Source organism: Lynx rufus, unplaced genomic scaffold, assembly GCF_022079265.1.
Source record: "Lynx rufus isolate CCGP_SWC_20201006 ecotype Redwood Valley unplaced genomic scaffold, mLynRuf1.p SCAF_7, whole genome shotgun sequence".
NCBI classification, from domain to species: Eukaryota; Metazoa; Chordata; class Mammalia; order Carnivora; family Felidae; genus Lynx; species Lynx rufus.
In genome coordinates, this window is record NW_025814889.1 from 84,020,620 (window position 1) to 84,037,638 (window position 17,019).

The window sequence follows — 17,019 nt, forward strand, 5'->3', positions numbered from 1 at the left end:
TGCCTGGATGTTGCCCTGTCACGAGCCCCGGCAGAGGCACCCTCCGCTGGGCCACTCCCCGCCTCCAGTTCCCCACCTTGACCAAGACCGTTCCCTGACCCGCCTCTTAGAGAACAAACCAGCAGCTCAACCCCTAGACAAAATCACTTCCTCTTTAATTGCTGTTGAAGAAGATTCACACCACCTGCCTCAGAGGAGATGGGGGCCTTTCCCCCTGCCCCCATCCCTCTCCCCTCCCCAAAATTACCTGGTCCTTTGAAAAATATTTTAGCCGAGAGAGAGAGAGAGAGAGAGAGAGAGAGAGAGAGAGAGAAAAGAAAAAAGACCGGAAACCACTGACACAGACGGCCCAAGGGCTGGATTGATTAAAGGAGGCAGGGCTTGGCCAGGTAAATCCACCCCACCACCCCCTTTCTGGGGATGGGGAAGGAGGCCTGGTAACCCTCCCAGCCACCTCACATCCTCTTAGCCCTGGCTGGGAGGGATCATGGGGTTGAGGGACGGGTCTGGAGCTGCTCCAGTGGAAGGGAGGGACTGGACAGGAAGAATAGTGGGGGAGGGGTCCCACTGTAGGGGTGCCCCCTACCCCAGATCACCACGGGCGCTGCACAGTCACAGGTACGCAGTCACGGTCACAGACACTCACAACCCGAGAGCACCCCCACCCCACCCCACCCTCTGCCCACCCTTGGCTTCCCCTACCCGGAAACGCCCTCCCCGAGCCCCTGCCCGCCCCTGCCCCCTTGTTGGGGAACAAAGCAATAAATTACAAGGTCCCTCCCCAGTCCCCTTAGCCCGCTCTGCTCCTTCTCTTCTCCCTCCCAAGATAGTAGTGAGGAGGGACCCAAGCTCTTGGCTCCCCCGGCCCTTTAGCTTCCATCCATGGGTGGGTGTGGGGGGACGTCCTGATTTCCACTCCTCATGGTCCCTTTCACGGAAAGGGTTGGGGACCCCCCTACCCCCTTGGGCAGCAGGGGTCCTGCCCCTCGCTGCCCTTCCCCCTTCACTGGGCAGTGAGATTAGCATGGAAGAGGTGGGGGCCCGGGTATTGGCCCCAAATCCCGGGGCTAGCCCTCCCGCGTACTAACCCCTCCCCCTGGCGTGGCGTCGCCCCAGGAGCCAGCCTGGGTTTGTGCTCCAGCCTTGGGATTGTCGAGCACAAGCAGGACTGGGTCTTCCCCCCTCCACCCCTAGGGGGCGCGAGCGGGCATAGCCAAGCTCCCTGCAGCAGGTACCGCGACAGGGCGTCTGCTTCCGCAGACACCCAGTGGGTAGACCCAGCGCAATCCAAGTGTGGAAACGGTGGAAAGGGGGCGTGTTGAGCTGGGGTCTCCATGCCTTTTTGGGGAGAGGGAGGTGAGTTTGTGTCTTCTGGGAGGCGTGGGGGCTGTGCCCTCGTGGGGGAAAGAAGTGCTCCCGTGGGGCGGGGTGCGGTTTAGAGAGGTGAGTGGGTGCATCTGTCCAGCGGTCCACCCGGTGTGGTCGTGCCCGGCCCGCGTGGGAGTGGGGGTGTCTCTCCCGCTGGGCAACTATACCAGCGCGACGGGGGCGTCGGCACGGCCCATGCTGGCGGCGCTGCTCCTGCGGCGGGGGCTGGGCGTGGCGGTGATGCTGGGGGTGGTGGCTGCGCTGGGGGTGGTGGCTGTGCTGCCGCCCTCACCCGGGCAGCCGTGCTGGAGAAGGATGTCGGCGCACAGCTGGCTTCCAGCCTGGCGGGCGTAGAACAGCGCCGTGTGGCCCTGTGCGTCGCGGGCGGCCACGTCGGCGCCGTACTAGAGGACAGAAACGGCCGCGTCACCAAGCGTCCCCGTAGGGCTTACACTCGCAGACATTCTCCCCACAATTTCCAGGCCCGCTTCCAGGATCCCCCGCTCCTGGCTGTTTCCTAGGTGGAGCTCTCAAAGACCCCTTTCCCCACCCCAGCACCCCTACGTACCCACAACAGCAGTTGCGTGATGACCACGTGGGCGAGCTCGGCTGCCAGGTGAAGGGGGGAGCGGAGCTGCGGGTCCTCTACGCTGGTGTCGAGGGGCCCGTGTCGCGCATGGGCCAGAAGCAGGAGAACGGTGGCCACGTCCTGGGCCTGCACCGCGGCCCACAGCTGGCGGCCCAGAGGCTCCTCTGGAGTGCCCAGCGGCGCCAGGAATAGCAGCTGCTCGTACTTGGCGCGAATCCATGACTCCCGCTCCTCCCTGCAAGACCAAGGATGAACGGGAAGGGCTCGAGGGACCGTCACCCAGGACCTCTGCCCCTTCCTCGGCGAAATCTCTCGGGATCCGCACACCCTAAGCGACCTCCTTCCCTCACACGTACCGCGAAGAGTCCCGCGTGGGTTTGGTGCGGCCCCGCGTGTCGCTCTCCCACACGCGGTTGGCCATGTCATTGCCAATGGCCGTCAGCACCAGGGTCAGCTCCCGAGGCCAATCGTCCAAGTCCAGAGAACGAACTCGGGACAGGTGTGTGCCCAGGTTCCGGTGAATGCCAGAACACTCGATGCAGATGAGTGCGCCCAGGTTCAAACTGGCCCACGTGGGGTCTGGGGAGGGAGGGCAGAGGTTGGCTTCTGGCCGGACAGGCAGCATTCGCCAACTCCAGCGAATCACATTCCCTCCCAGACCCCTCCGCTGCCCCCTTGCGCTCACTGGGGGCCCCGCAGTCCACGCAGGTAGAGTTGCCCTTGGCGTTCCGGATCGCCTGGATGGCCACCGCTTCACTTTGGCTGTCTGTGCGTAGCTGCAGAAAGGGTTGGGGTTTGTATTGACTCTCCCTCTGAGCCCTTCTCCAGACTCTTGAGACACTCATCTCTGCTCTCCCGCAACCCTCACCCCGACCATTACCTTGACCTTGCTGCTCTCACAGCATTGCAGACTGGCTAGGATCTGACTTTCGATGGCCTGGACCCAGGCATCCCGCTCCTCAAAACTGGCTGCCTCAAAGTGCCACGTCTGACCAGTGCTGGACACGATCAGGAATTCGAAGTTTTCCTCTGGGTGGGGGGATGGGATGAGGGTCATGAGGGACAGGGTTCAAACAGGGGTTGCCTTCCCCAAACCCTTCCTCCCTGATGTCCATCCCAAGCCCCTGGGAGTGGGGCAGAGGGGTTGGGGAAGCAGAAGGTGGGGGAGAGCAGGAAGCCCGAGCACATGCAGGGGAAGGCAAGGGCACCCCCACCCATCTGCACCCCAGCTGAGCGCCCCTCCCAGCTCCCCGCTTGTTACCTGCTTTATAAATATTTCTTAAACTACCAAAGGATTTTAGTTTCCACATTTTGCGCTTGGCTGGTTTCCCGAAGCGAAGGAGATAGAGATAGAATGGAGAGCAGAACAGAGAAAGAGACCAAGAAAGGAGAAAAAGAGAGGCAGATGGAGAGATGGAGAGAAATAGTGACAGAGTGCCAGAGACAAAGCAGGACAGACAGATGGGGAGAGAAAGCAGAACTAAAGTCAGTGGCCCCGGAGCAGAGTAGAGCAGAAGCCAAGAGCCATGAGAGTAGGCAGATCTGGAACCTGGGTCTGAGCACCCAGCAGAGAGCAGGGCGTTGGGGACCAGTTATCATGACCAATGAGGAGCCAGGTCTCTGGGAAGGGAAGGGATCTGAGTGAACACAGGGAGAGGGGGCAGAAGCTGAGTCATGGGCCTGGGACAAGGAGGTCCTGGGGTTCCAGAGGAGTCTCAGGGGTCTGGGGAGGTCACCGGGGGCAGGAATATGGATCACTGTGGTCAAGGGCTGTTGGCAGAGTTTGGTGACCATGAGAAGTTATGGGGAACAGGGGCTGGGTGGGCGCAGAGTACAGGAGCTGAGGAGTCACTGGGGGACACTGAAGTCAGGTGATGAGTCACTGGGGACCATAGGGGGTTCTGGGTGCAGGGACTGGGATGGCAAGTGGAGTTGAGGGCAGGAACAGAAACCAGAGGGTCATTAAGAGAGGTGACAGGAGCTACAGACTAATGGGGGACATTGGGATGGGGAGTGGCAGGGCTGGGAACATCGTCTGGCGAATGGGAGGAGGGACAGGAGCTGAGTGGTCTTCATCCATTTCTTACTAAGTTATGTGCAAAGTGGTTATGATAGTCAAGCACTCAGCTCAGGCACTTTTCCTCCTCCTGAAGGAGCTAGGCCAGGGATCTGGAGTAGGGGGTGAGGGTCCAGGGTGGGAGTGGAACTGCCCACCAGGGCCTCACCTTCAGCCTGCCCAGCTGAGCCTTCGGTCTTGGACGGTGTTGTCAACTTTTTCCTCCTCTGCTTCTTCACCATGGGAGAAGGAGGGGGTTCCCGACTCAGGGGGCTCAGGTCTCCAGATGGGGTACAGTCTTAGGGAGGGGGACACAGCTACCTCAGTTGCCCCCTCCACAGATTTCCTGATTTCTCCATAGCCTGTCTCCTCCCCTGAACTAGCTTTGGTCCCCCTCCTCTCCAGGAGGTCCCCCTTGATCATTCCTGGGGAGGTGGGCAGATGAGTGGTTTAGAGTCAGACCTGCACTCAGATCCTGGCTCTGCCACTGACTGGCCTTGAGACCTTGAGCAAGTCACTTAATCTTCTGAGCCTCAGTTTCTTCATCCCTAGAATGGGGATAACAATCTTGACCTGACAAGGTTGTTGTGAGGATGATTTGTTACCATTTACTCGTCACATATATACGTACATATATTATACCTCCAAACATTTCAAATACTGATGGCTGGCTATGTGCTGGACAACGTTCTCAGTTTGTTTAAGCCTCAAAGCAACTTCCGAGATAGAATCTATTATCTCCATTTTACAGATGAGGAAACTGAGGCATGGAGAGGTCAAGCAACTTGCCCCAGTGGCAAGCCAGGATTTAAGTTCAGGCAATTTAGCTCTAGAACCCACTTGTGTTTAACCACTATGATAATCATAGTATGACTGAGCTGGTGCCTGGCACCCAGCAGATGCTCAGTGTATCCACTCATGCACTGATTCCAGCCTCCCAGCTTCTACCCCAAGTTCATTTCCCACCCACATCCCATTCAGATCTGGAAGACAGTGGATGGAGGGTGGGTCCTCACTGACCAGTGCTGAGGGCTCGGGCCAAATTCCGGTCTGGCTTCAGTAGGTGCTTGGATGTCTGGTCTGGTGGTGGCTGCAAGGAACTGGGGCTGGGGCTGGGGCTTGGGGTGGGAGTGGTGGCTTCTGTAGGAAGGGGAACAAGATAAAGCTTCAGCGAGCCCCTCTGTCTTTGGGCCCCACTCCTTATGTAGTCCCTCTTTATCACCTACCCTCCCGCTTCCCCAGTCCCAGCCCCCACTTTCCTCCTCCTTCTCCCCCAGCTCTGGCCCCTCTCCTGCTTCTTTGTCATGAGAACCACTCACCAGGACCTTCACCCATCTGCACAGTGCTCATGTCCTTGACCAACCCGTTGATGCTGGCTGAGGGGCCAAAAGCAGAGATGGCTCTTGGGGGCCTTTTACCAGGGACTTTGACTGTCGTTCGTAGCAAGTCCATCTCCTTGCCATGGGTACTGTGGATGTAATCCTGGAGGGGGACAGGGGTTGAGAGTACGGGAAGGCTGAGGTCCTTGGTGCTGCTGGGAAGTGGCCAAGAGTATGGGCTGGAGAGGTCCTAGAGAGGGGACACCGTGTTGGGGGCTGCCTGTGTTGGGACGAGCTTCTAGGGGATGGGCCCAACAGATCTGGCCTGCGACTATCTCCTCCAGAAAGTATTCCCTGGATGGCAGACCCAGTGGAGGTCCTTCCTCCATGCTCTCCCACTAAACTGCAAGTTCCTGGGGAGATGTCTTTACTTTCCCATCTCCAGCATGGGTGCACGGTGGATGCCTCACACATGGCTGCTGAACTTAAGAGAACAGGACCAGGGCTTGCCCAGAAATGACATTTACGTGTGTGAGAGCGCAGACCGGTAGAGGCGGAAGGGTGTCCAAGGCTAGCCAGCGTGGTCCAGCCAATCTTTGCCACTCACATTAATGCTGGGGTGGTAGAGTAGGAAGCCGTTACTGGACAGGGTCACGTATTTCTTCTTCCATTCTTTGTTCAAGGAGTTGCCACTTCGCTTCAGTAGGAAGCTCTGGAGTACGGAAAGAGACATGTGGGAGGAAAACCAGTCAAGACCAGCTACCTGCCCCAACCTGCCCCCAGCCCCTGGACCACCCACCTGTTTGATGGGGATGGCTCGCCCACTCCCTGTTGTCTCTCCCCGACTGTCCAAACTGCGCTTCTCAGAGTCACTGCCCCGACGATTCTGGAATGGTTATTGGCATCAGTTAGAGAACGGATAGAGGGATCCACTGATGGAAGGATGGGGAAGACGATGAAAATGGGCCCGACAGAGGAGTCTAGGGACCAGGGAAGATGGGCAGGGAACAGGGAACAGGAGGATGGGGGAGTCATCGTGTCCAATACCGCAAAAAGGCTGGTCCTGCGCTTGGCTGCCCGGTGCAGGGACCCTGGAGTGCTCAATCCGGCCACTGCAGCTGCCTCAGCTCGGAGCTCCCGGTGACCAACATTGGGTGAGGATGGGAGGGAGGAAGAGTAGTCGCTAGTGTGGCCCCCATTGCTAGCCTGGGGATCGATGAAGGAGTCAGCAGAACAGTTGAGATGCTCCCGCCCCACCAAGCTAGAGTTACATCTAGTTATGAGGGATTTGAGACACTCCTTGATCTCATCACTGTTGACTTGTATTATTATTAATAATAAAACTCCTGGGGCGCCTGGGTGGCGCAGTCGGTTAAGCGTCCGACTTCAGCCAGGTCACGATCTCGCGGTCCGTGAGTTCGAGCCCCGCGTCAGGCTCTGGGCTGATGGCTCAGAGCCTGGAGCCTGTTTCCGATTCTGTGTCTCCCTCTCTCTCTGCCCCTCCCCCGTTCATGCTCTGTCTCTCTCTGTCAAAAATAAATAAACGTTGAAAAAAAAAAATTAAAAAAAAAAAAATAATAAAACTCCTCACTGTCATAGTGCCTTAGGTTTTGCAAGTATCATGCCATACGATCTTCCTGAAACCTTGGGAGGTATGGGTGCTCGAGGACATTACAGCGTTTCAAACCTGGTTGATTTCCAGCCCAGTGCCCTTTTTAAAAAATGGTGTCACTGCCATATCCATTTGTCCCCCTCCCCCACCTCCTTAGGTCCTCTGTACCTGTTCTTGGATCACCAGCCCCTCCTCTGCATCTTACCAGCTGTGGACGCTGAAACCCCAACTCACCTGTCCAGCTACAGGAGTGGAAGCAGCTGAGTGGCTTGGGGAGCTGGGCAGGGACTTACAGGCAGCCAGAAGCTGTTGCTGTTTTCGTAAGGTTACCACCTTCTGGGCCACTGAAGGAAGGGGGAAAGGAAGGATGCACGAACGGGGCAGATACCCAAGACCCCCCGCCTCTGTTGCCCAGTTTTGAGAACTCCCCAGGAGATAACACCGGTGCCAACTTTACCATGGCCTTCATGCCACCTGTAGCCTGAGCAGCTCATTCAGCCCAGAAAGACCATGTGGGTATTAAGCACACCTTCTCTGACCTCTCTGATCCCTCCTCCCTCCCATGCAGGCTAATTTCCCGTCACTCACTGGGAGCAGCCTCGATGCCCAAAGAATACCCCAGGCCCTCAGCTCCTGGCTTCCCACGTGTCCGGGGAGTCACCGTGCTCACCCTCCTGGAAGACCCGGTCCACATTGAGCCCGTAGGTGGCGCATGTCTCGTAGTAGCTGCAGCGTTTCATGTCCGCGCACAGAGCCCTGGCCCGGGCATCGCCCACCACTCGAGGGGAGGAAGCACTAATCCTGTCTGAGGGGACAGGAAAGGGGCAGGATCGGACGAGGGGGCCTTCCCACCACTTTTCCTACTTTCTTCTCCCTTTGGCTCCAGTCCCAGGCTGGGCCCACTAAGGACAGGTTATGAGAGAATATTCCCTCCTCTTCGAATGCGGGGCCCGGCTCACAAGCCCAGCTGCGGTATGAGTAGGCTGGGTGAGCTCTGTGCACGTGTCTTCAAAGAATACTCGAGAGGTGAGCAGAGTTTCCTGACAAGGTCTGAAGTGGCTGAGACTCACAAGTGACCATCGCCCTGCCCTGCAAACCCAGTGAGCCCTGACCTGAGTGGGAGGTCATCTGGTGTGTGAACCAGGAAAAGGCTGAATGTCCACGGGCAACAGGTGGACTGTTCCCTCGGCAGCAAGGAACCAGGAGGCAAGCGGCAGGTGGAAACAGGCCCCTGCAACATAGGCCTACAGACAGAAAGTCCTGCCAGCTCAATACTGGTGGGTACGGGGCCATGGTGGCACCTGAGCACCTCTGAATCACTTCTGTGAGAATTTTACAATTCTATAAAAATTCTCTGCCCCCTTTATTTTCGCCATCATTTCATTCGTGCTTTCTCTTTGTTAGATACGTTCCTCTGAAAGGTGTCCGCCTGACCCAGCTGAACCAAGGGAAAGATGGAAGGCTCCTGTCCACACCGGAGCCTGAGATTTTCTGTTTCCCAGGGTGGTGACAGGAAATGACAGTGTGAGAACACAAGGTGAGTGACACCTCAGAGGAATGGAGATTGCTGTGATAGCTGTCCCTTCCTTCCTTAAGAGTCCTCTTTTCTCTGCTCAGACCTGGGGATGTTTTGTTTTTGTTTTTGTTTGTTTGCTTTGGTTTTTTGGTTTAATGGCTCCCTTATTTGGAGACCAGCCTCCTTCCAGGGGGTTACTGCAGTCCCAGGGCCATTTCCACACCTCACCATGCTCTCACCTATGTTGGGCAACACTTCAGCAGCCGTCTCAAGGACTCCCCTGAAAGCCATGCTTCCCCAGACCCTCCTTACCTTGTGTCCCCACCAGTGCCAGTGCCAGGCCTCCTCGTCCTTCCCCCCGAAGGGAGCTCAGCTGCCCATGGAGACGGCTCACGGCCTGGAAGCTGTTTTCATCCTCCAGGCTGAAGACCAAAATGACAGCATCTGCCCAGCCTGAGAACTTGCGGGGCGTGAGGGAGCAAAGGGAGGGTCAGACAAGTCCACTCCTCTGGACATGATGCCCAGGGAGGTCTGGGGAACTAGAGCTTTCTCTCTCGGCCCCTGCCAACCCCAGCCAGCCTGCCTACCCCAACACCTTAGCTCTCACCTTGGCATCAGGTGCCCCGGCTTCCTCTCGGATCAACACCAGATGAGTCTGTCCATCCACCAACATCTCTTTCTTGTGTTGTTCACCTGTCCAGGAGGGTTGAAAGTGGTAGTAGGTCAGGGGTCACAGGTCACGAAGCTTCCCCATGCTTCTTGTACTTTAGCTATTATGGCTGCATCCTTTCCTCCAGAGGTCTCCAAAGCTGCCTAGTCATTGATCCTGGATTCCTGACCCAAAGCCTTAGCTTCCTATGGCTCCTGAGAACTCACTTTCTGTCTTCTCCAGCACCTGGTATGAGCCAGTCAAGAATCGGTGGATGAGCGATGACTTCCCGCTCCTGGCGTCGCCCAGCACGCCCTGAGAACAAGATTGTGGAGTAGAGATGGTGAGAATTAAAAGGAGGCCAAATGCTTGGGCCTGAACGCTCCAGAGAACTCAAAGACTGGCAGTGTTAAATCATCCAAGCAGGAGCCAGCAGGGACCGGATGATGGTGGGTCAGGTGAGAACGTTCGGGAAGATCAGATGAGCATGGTATGAAAGGATCCCAAGCTCAAAGTGGACCACAGGCTGAAGATTTTCAGCCACCCAGCACTGTGTATGTGTGTGTGTGGGGGGGGGGGCGGGGGGGGTGGTCACGTCACAGCCCTAGACACTGGTTGGAAAGTTTTACCCAATTCTGTGCAACAGAACTGAAAAGCTAAAGGGGAGATGCCAGAAATGAGGAGAAGCCTGGAGGAGGACCGTGGACAAACAAGAAAAAAGAGACTAGAGAAGAAAAAGTTGTAAGGATAGATCAAGCCCCAGGAAAGTGCTACGAAGGCAGGATCTCAGGAGAACTGGAAAACTATTCCCCATTCCCACAGAGACAGGGAAGGGAAGAGGTGAAGGGGAGAGACTTGAGTGAGGTGGGTGGGATGTCGGCCCTCAGACAGACTAAGGGACTCGGTTACCTACCAGGCGCAGTTCAGGAATGGAGCGGCTCAAAGTCCATTCCTGGCTATTGACCACAGCTTCTGTAATAGGAAAGGAGCCATAAGAGAGGATGTTGCAGGCCCAGGAGCATCCCCACCCCTCAGCCACCCCTCCTCCTTTTTCAGCTTCCCTTAACCCCCAGGACTCTGGCTGGGCCAGAGAACTATGTAGAAAGGCTAGGTTTGAGAGTGGTCCCCAGTCCTCCCATCCTAGCCGCTGCTCTCCCCACAGCTGTTGCTGCCGCTCAGTGGTTGCTTAGCAACGGAGCCAGCTAGACAAAAATACTTCAGTTGGCATCTCCCTTAAAGCACATCCCCAAACGTAAGTCCCTGCCCCAGATGGGGGACCAGGGTTCTGACAGTGGTGGGTTTTTCCCTGTGGAAGCACGGAAGAGGGTCTCCTCCCTGCCGGCCTGACTTGGATTCCCGGGCAGATCCTGGGAGGTGGGGCTGGGACATGGAAGGGAGTGGGTCTTCCTCAATCTCCACTTCACAAGAGAGAAACTGAGGGATATCCCTCCCCCTTTTCAAGGTCAACAGCATGGTGGCCCAGACCGCTTCCTACAGCCCAGCCCGAGCAGTGGAGCTTGGATTTGTCTATGCTTCCCTCTCCCACACCTTCCCCACAAGCACCCTCTGAAAGAAGTGTGGGGAAGGGCTCAGTTTCCTGGCCGGGAGAAGCCACAGGCCTGGGGGCGGGGGTACGATGCTCCTTCCGCCCGCCGGTCCAGCCCCCGCGCCTGACACTGGCCGGACGTTCCCGGGGCGCCGCAGCTGCGGCGGGAACTCTGGGATCCGGAGCCATCTGCTCCCACCCGCTCCAGAGCCAAACCTCGGGGGCCGCCCCCGCTCCCGAACCCGCCTCCCCTCCGGGGAGTGTGAGCCGCACCAAGAGTCCCTAGCCTGTTTCTTCCAGAAAAAAAATAAAAATAAAAATAAATAAATAAAGACACCCTCCCCCCGAAAAAAACCAGTACCTTCTCGGTACCCCCTCCCAAGTCTCTGGGGGGTAAAAATTGCCTTTGCAGCAGTTCCGTCCCCCTGAGTCACTCCAGGGCAGCCCCCTGGGGGTTTCAACGCAGCTCTGGGGACAGGATGGGCTGTGGGAAGTGAGGCCTCCCATCCGCCCCCTCTCACTTCATGTTCAAGTATTCATCACGTTCCAGCCCCCACGCACTCCCGCACTCCCGTACTGCCCAATCCACCTTCACTGCACGGAAAGAAACTAGAGTCCCTCCCTGCTGCCTCACTAGCCTGGTCTCAGCCCAGGGAAGACCTATCCCTGGCGAGCAGCTGCCTGCAAGGTCACTCTCCTGCCACCTGCCCCAAGCGCTCAAGAGAAACTGAGGCTGCTTTATTCCCTTCCCCTTCAATATCCCTCCGGGCAAGGCAAAGCTCTGTTCCCACGCTCCCAGAGTCCAGCTGAGACTGGAAGTGGGGTCTGAGCCTTCTCTGCGAGCGATTTCCTACAGTCACTCCGACCAAGGGCATTATTTTCCCAAAAAACTCTGAGGCTTTCTGAGTCCCTCTGAAATCAAGGCATCTCTCAGGTCGCACAAGGTAGCTACCCACCTCCTTTCAGGACCCCTTAGTCTTTGGAAGTGGAGTGAATTAGGTTCATCCCCCCACCCAAGAGAGAAGCTTCCTTAGGTCAACCCTGCACACCTCTCCTCCACCCCAAGCTGAGCATTCCACATGCCCTCCCCTCCCTGTTCTCAGGCCCTGGTCCTACTCACTAGGGGAGGCGCGGAGCTCTGCGCCCAGCAGCTCCCTGGACCCGCTGCCAGAAGACAGGCCCGGGGGTCCGGGAGGGGGCCCGGAGCCAGGAGGCCCCCCTGTGCTCTTGGTGAAGATGCCGCTGATAAACTTGAGCATCTTGCGATCTCGAGTGGATGCTCGGCCCCCCTCCCGGCCCCGTTTCAGCCCTGGAGCTGGAGGCTCTAGAGTGATTGGAGGTGCAGGCCCAGTGGGCTGCGCGGAGGCGGCGGTGACAGCAGCGGCTGGAGCCGGGGTTGCTGGGAGGGTTAGCGGAGGAGGAGAACCAGCAGGCGGTCCCGGGTGCAAGTCACTGTTGTCCAAGGTCTTACTCTTGCCTTTCCGAGGGGACAGCTTCCCTCGGGCTCCGGACCCAGCCCCGACCCCACCAGAGGTCGTGGCTGCCGCTCCCCCTCCCCCGGCGGCGGCGGTGGCCGCGGCGGCGGTGGTAGCGGCGGCGGCAGAAGCTCCAGTCCCCGCGCTGCTCTTTGACCCCTTGACCCTGGGCTTGCCTTCGCTTTCGGGCCATGACAGGCGGCTACCCGCGCCCTTGCCCCCGCCGGCTTTGGCGCCACTCGTGGTCACGGTCTTGCAAGGCTTGGGAGCCGGCGGAGGAGGCGCCACCTTGAGCCTCCGACTGCCGGTGCCCGGGTGCGGGGAGGACGAGCCTGGGACGCCGCCGCCAGCCCGGCCTTCAGGTTCCGGCCCCCCCCAGCTCGGGCTGCTGAGCAAGGGGCGCCGGGAGGCGGGGGCGCCCCCGGGCTTGGGGTCAGGGCTCAGCCCCCCGGAGAGCGGGGGCCCCGGAGGGGCGGCCCAAAGGGAGAGGCGGCGGCCGGGAGCGGGGGAGACGGGGCGGGCCGGACTGGCCGGAGCCGGGGACAGGGCGGGGGGCTCGGCGCCCCCGGCGCCCGCGCTGCTCGTGCTGATCCACAGCGCATCCTGCCGGTGGAAGAGACGCTCGTGCCGCTTCTTGCCCGGCTCCTCCGCGCCTCGGGGGCTGCCAGGATCCCCGGTCTCGGCACCTCTGGTCCCGGGGGCGCCGGCTGCGGCCGCAGACGGAGAAGGCGGCGGCGGAGGCACCGACTCGAGCTTGACCAGGGTCAGCGAGATGAGGTAGGTCGTTGTCCGGCGCTGAAGAGCGCCCGCGCCCCGGCTCATGGGGCCCCGAGACCCCCGAGCTGGGGAGGGGAGGGGACTCCCCCGGACTGCCTCAGGGGGGCCCGGCCATGGGGCCGCCCTGCTCGCTGCCCCCAGCCCCCGGACCCCGCTGAGCCCCCAGCCCGGCTCCGCTGTCGCCGCCGCCTCCGCCGCCTCCGCTTGCGCCCCCCTCCCATCACACGGGGCGCCCCCTCCCCATGCTCCCCGCCCTGCGCCCCCACCCCGTTGGAGCCCCGGGACCTTGGTGCTGCTCCAGGGAGGCGCGCCGGACCTTACACCCCGGCCTGGGTGGGGGCGCCGAGATGGGCGGAGGAGGGCGGGGAGGACAGTAGTGGGGGCAAATAGGGGAGAGGGAGGAAAAGGGGGCAGAAAAGGGGGACCCGAGGCTGGGGAAGAAGAAGAGCCGCTGCGGGGGAGGCAGGGGCGGGGAATGGGGACTCAGGGGACAGGGGCCGGGGATGGGGGTCGGGGAGGGGGGTCTGTAGGAAGGTGGGAAGCTAATGGGCTGGTCGTGCGGGGGATTCGCAGGGGCGCGGGGAGGATGCTGGGGATGGAGATACAGGCGCCGGCGGGGGAGGAAGGAGGGAAGCCTTAGGGGGTGGGAACCCACGGGTCTGGGGTCTGGGAAGGAAGGGGCGTGAGATCCCGGCGAAGGGTCCGGGGGGCTCGCCGGGGCTCGGCTCGGTCCGGATGCGCGCTGTGTCCGGGCGCTCCCCTCACATTGAGGAGGAGGCGGCCCCCCGCCCCCCCCACCCTATCTCCCCCCCAACCTTCTCTCCACCAGCTCCGCTGTCTGAGAAGGCGGTACAAAATCCAGGACTGGATTTCCCTCCCAAATCCTGGGCTGGATTTCCTAGAACTTGGACTCACCTACTCCAACAATCTAGCCCCCTCCCCTAGCACACCACGGTTAGGGAGCGCGACTGTTGGGTGTGTCATTTAGGGACCAGGGTAAAAAATCAGTTCGTGGGTGGACGGTCCGAGGGGGAAACGGAGCGAATTTAGGGGGTCACTGCCAATTTGGGGGAGGTTGAAGTAGGGAAATGGGGAGGCCTGAAATCCCTTTCCCAGCACCCCTTGTCTCCCCCCAGGTAACTGCACGCTGTTCCTTTCCCCATCACCCAGCCGCCTCGCCCACCCCCACCCTCCGCACGGCGATGCATTGGTCGGGCCACGACTTGAGCCCAACTGTCCCAAAGTGAACTTGTAAAGTGTTCCCTGGGGATGGGGACAAACATGGAATTTAGCAGGGTAGGAAGGAGGGGGGTGCCTTAGGAGGGGAGAGATCTAAGGGCTCCAGGACCCCAGGCCAAAAAGTGAGTCAAAGGCTCCAGCTTGAGGTGGAAGGAGAAGGAATATGTCTACAGATTGACACCCCCCATACCAAAATGCATCCAGTCTCCATAGCAACCGTAGCTCCAAGAGTGCCTCAGAATCAGCGGGGATAAGCAGAGAGGAGAATCGGTGTGTATGGCGGGTGGGGGGGATCTGCCAGGGGACTGGGGTTAAGGAAGGCACCATCCTCAAACCTGATTACCCACATGTGAGGTTTTTAGCACCCCTGAATACAAGGACCCCTTCAGTTGAGGTGGGAGGCGGCATCTTTTGGGTTCCCATTCAGTCTCCTGAGGTTTTCAAGGTGGAGCTCTTTTAGAAGGTTAAAGAGGAGATAGAATGGAAAACGTCTGTCGGCTTTGTGTCTACCACCCTTCCAGGGACCCTGGAGTTCGACTCACTGTCCTCTACCCTGGGGAGAAGGCTGAAGGCGTTAGGCCCATGGGGAACAGAGGCTGAGTGAGACTTGGCAGGGATGGGCCTGAGTGGTGGGAGGCCTTCCCACAGGCTTGGAGACACCCCCCAAACCCACTCCCCTTCACCCCCCTCACCCCCCCCCGACTCGGGGAGTCTCAGTGTTCCCCTAATTTGGCGTCCCACCCTCCTGACGCAGCTGAGACTATAATAAGTGCTGGCGTGGGCGGCTCTAGGAGGCAGGAGCCGACAGCGTGCTTGGCCTGGTAGGGGGTGAGGGGGGGGGCGGTACCAGGATGCTGGATGCCCTTTGTTCTCCCTGAGACCTGTACCCAATCCCTCTTGGGTCCAGTCCTGAGGTCAGCACCCCCTCTCTCCACCCCACCCTGGGATGACACCATTCCCAGGACAGGAGACTCTTCAGTAGCCTTTTCTGAATTTTCTGAAAGAGAGGGTGAGGGAGTTTTGTTGATTCTGCCTTAATTTTTCCTTCTTTCCTTTGGTGGCCTCAGTTTTCCTTTATGTTCAGTGGGAACAGAATCCTGACTCTTAGAGGAGTTGAACAACTCGCTAATGAAGAGCGGAGTCTTCTGGGAGATTTCAGCCTCCACCCCTCCTCACTCCCTCCTTCTCCAGAGCTAAGTGGAGCTTCTCTACCTGGACTAAACCTTTTTCCTCCCCCTCTTTCTTTTCTACTGGGATGGGGCTTGGAGTTCCTCCCCTGGGAGGCCCCATGGGGCCACTCCCTCCATGTGGTCTTTCCACCACTGAGGCTGTAGGTAAGGCACCTGCCAGTAGTTGTTCTCAGCAAAGGGTGGGGGGGGGGGACAGGAGATGAGAGGGGCACTAGCCTCAGAAAGCCAACGGGAAGGGGATCAGACTGTCCCCTGAGGAACCCGAATCAAATGTTCCTTCTCCAAGTTATGGTCTGGTGGCCTCTGCAGTCAGAGAAGTCCGGCAGGAGGTATCCCTGATGGAAAGAATGGCCTCTTGACCCCCCACCTCCACCCCAAGTAGGCAGCTAAGAATGGAGCAGCTGGGAGAGACCAGGATATGATGAAGGATGTGCTCTTCCCAGACACCTTTCACGGACAACATAGCTGGCTTTTGTCATTCTTTGCCACCTCAGAGGTAAATGGGATGACAACAGGCTGGAGACCACTTTCAGTTCCACCAGTTCCCTAGTGGTGGGACCTTGTGGATATGGAGTAGCTGTTCCTGCTGGGGCCCCACCACAGGATTGAAGGTTGGGGTGGGCAGGAGGATGTGGCGGATGGTGTTGCCATGGCAGCACTTCCTCCCTGTGTTGTCATCACTTGTTCTAATGGCACTAAGGAGGTAGAGCGGAAGGTGTGTGTGCTGGGGGTGGTGGGGAGGACAGGAACAGGGGCATAGGGAAGAGAGGGGACCGAAAAGAGTCCTGGGGACTTCTTTGCACTTTAGCTGTGCAAAGCATGTAGTAGGAGTGGCAGTGTGTGCCTGGGGGCCTGAGATTCTCTGCGTGGTGTATTTTCAATGTGTGTGTGTTTCTCTCTACAGCTGGAGAACAAGAGGTCACCGATCCTTTGTGGGTCCTGGGAATGGACACATTATCCAGTCCCAGAACCTCCTGCCCCACACTGCTTCCTGCCCTGGACTCCCCAGGCAGGGTCCAAGTATACCATGGGTCTGTCACAGCCTCTCTTCCCCATGCTCACCCACTTCTCCATTGCCAAGAAGGTCAGCTCAGCAGTGACTTGTATTTTGATCCCCTGGGAGAAGGATCAGAATTGGGGAAAGAAGGAGAATGACACCTCCCATATCTTTTTCCATCGTGTCCAAATGTATTCTTCCCCCGAGTCCCAGCTCCATCTAGAGGACTAGGAAGTGGCTGATTGGGAAGTGACGTGTGACACAGCAAGCCCTTCTATCCCCCTGCTGGTCCCCGAGACACCCAAGTTTGGAGCTAACCCTTCTCTTACCTCGCACACTGTCCAGTGAGGCCTGGATGCTGTTTCGAAGTTCAGGGTCGCCCACCCTCTCTGCCAGCTTCCTGAGGCGGCTTAGAGACTGCTTGGCCACCTCGTGTCGTCTGACTTCTGCTCTCACTGCAGCAACAGCCAACTGCCTCTGGGCATGCATGTTGCCCAGACCTGTCTTGCCAGGCTAACAGCAACTTCTGGTCCTGAAGCCCATGGCCCTGTAGTCCCCAAACCCCAGAAGGCCCCTTCTGCTGTGCCTCAGAGCTCACCGCTCCTGCCCGCCCTTCCGTCTGTCGGCCTCACTTCCTGACTGGTGAGTTTCAAACCCACAGCCCGGGACAGCACTACCTCCTGCAC

At 58.9% G+C, this 17,019-nt stretch overlaps 1 protein-coding gene across 3 annotated transcripts; it reads right to left on the bottom strand.

Annotated features, from left to right (window-relative positions):
- Positions 1-1,297: 1,297 nt before the first annotated feature.
- Positions 1,298-16,917, bottom strand: AGAP2 (ArfGAP with GTPase domain, ankyrin repeat and PH domain 2). Of its 3 annotated transcripts, none has more exons than XM_047065146.1 (18): positions 16,663-16,917; positions 10,023-10,081; positions 9,337-9,424; positions 9,068-9,153; positions 8,773-8,920; positions 7,615-7,749; positions 7,179-7,288; positions 6,380-6,538; positions 6,132-6,218; positions 5,940-6,044; positions 5,333-5,495; positions 5,034-5,153; positions 4,183-4,311; positions 2,838-2,986; positions 2,643-2,733; positions 2,314-2,536; positions 1,937-2,192; positions 1,298-1,772 (listed from the first exon to the last, which is right to left on the bottom strand). In XM_047065146.1, the coding sequence occupies exons 1-18, from the start codon at positions 16,820-16,822 to the stop codon at positions 1,530-1,532; spliced, it is 2,511 nt and encodes an 836-aa protein (XP_046921102.1). In that variant the 5' UTR covers positions 16,823-16,917; the 3' UTR covers positions 1,298-1,529. The 3 variants fall into 3 exon arrangements, with proteins under 3 accessions (XP_046921102.1, XP_046921101.1, XP_046921100.1); XM_047065145.1 differs by lacking the exon at positions 16,663-16,917 and adding an exon at positions 11,776-12,986 and having other exon boundaries at positions 1,298-1,728; positions 1,947-2,192; XM_047065144.1 differs by lacking the exon at positions 16,663-16,917 and adding an exon at positions 11,776-12,986.
- Positions 16,918-17,019: the final 102 nt, after the last annotated feature.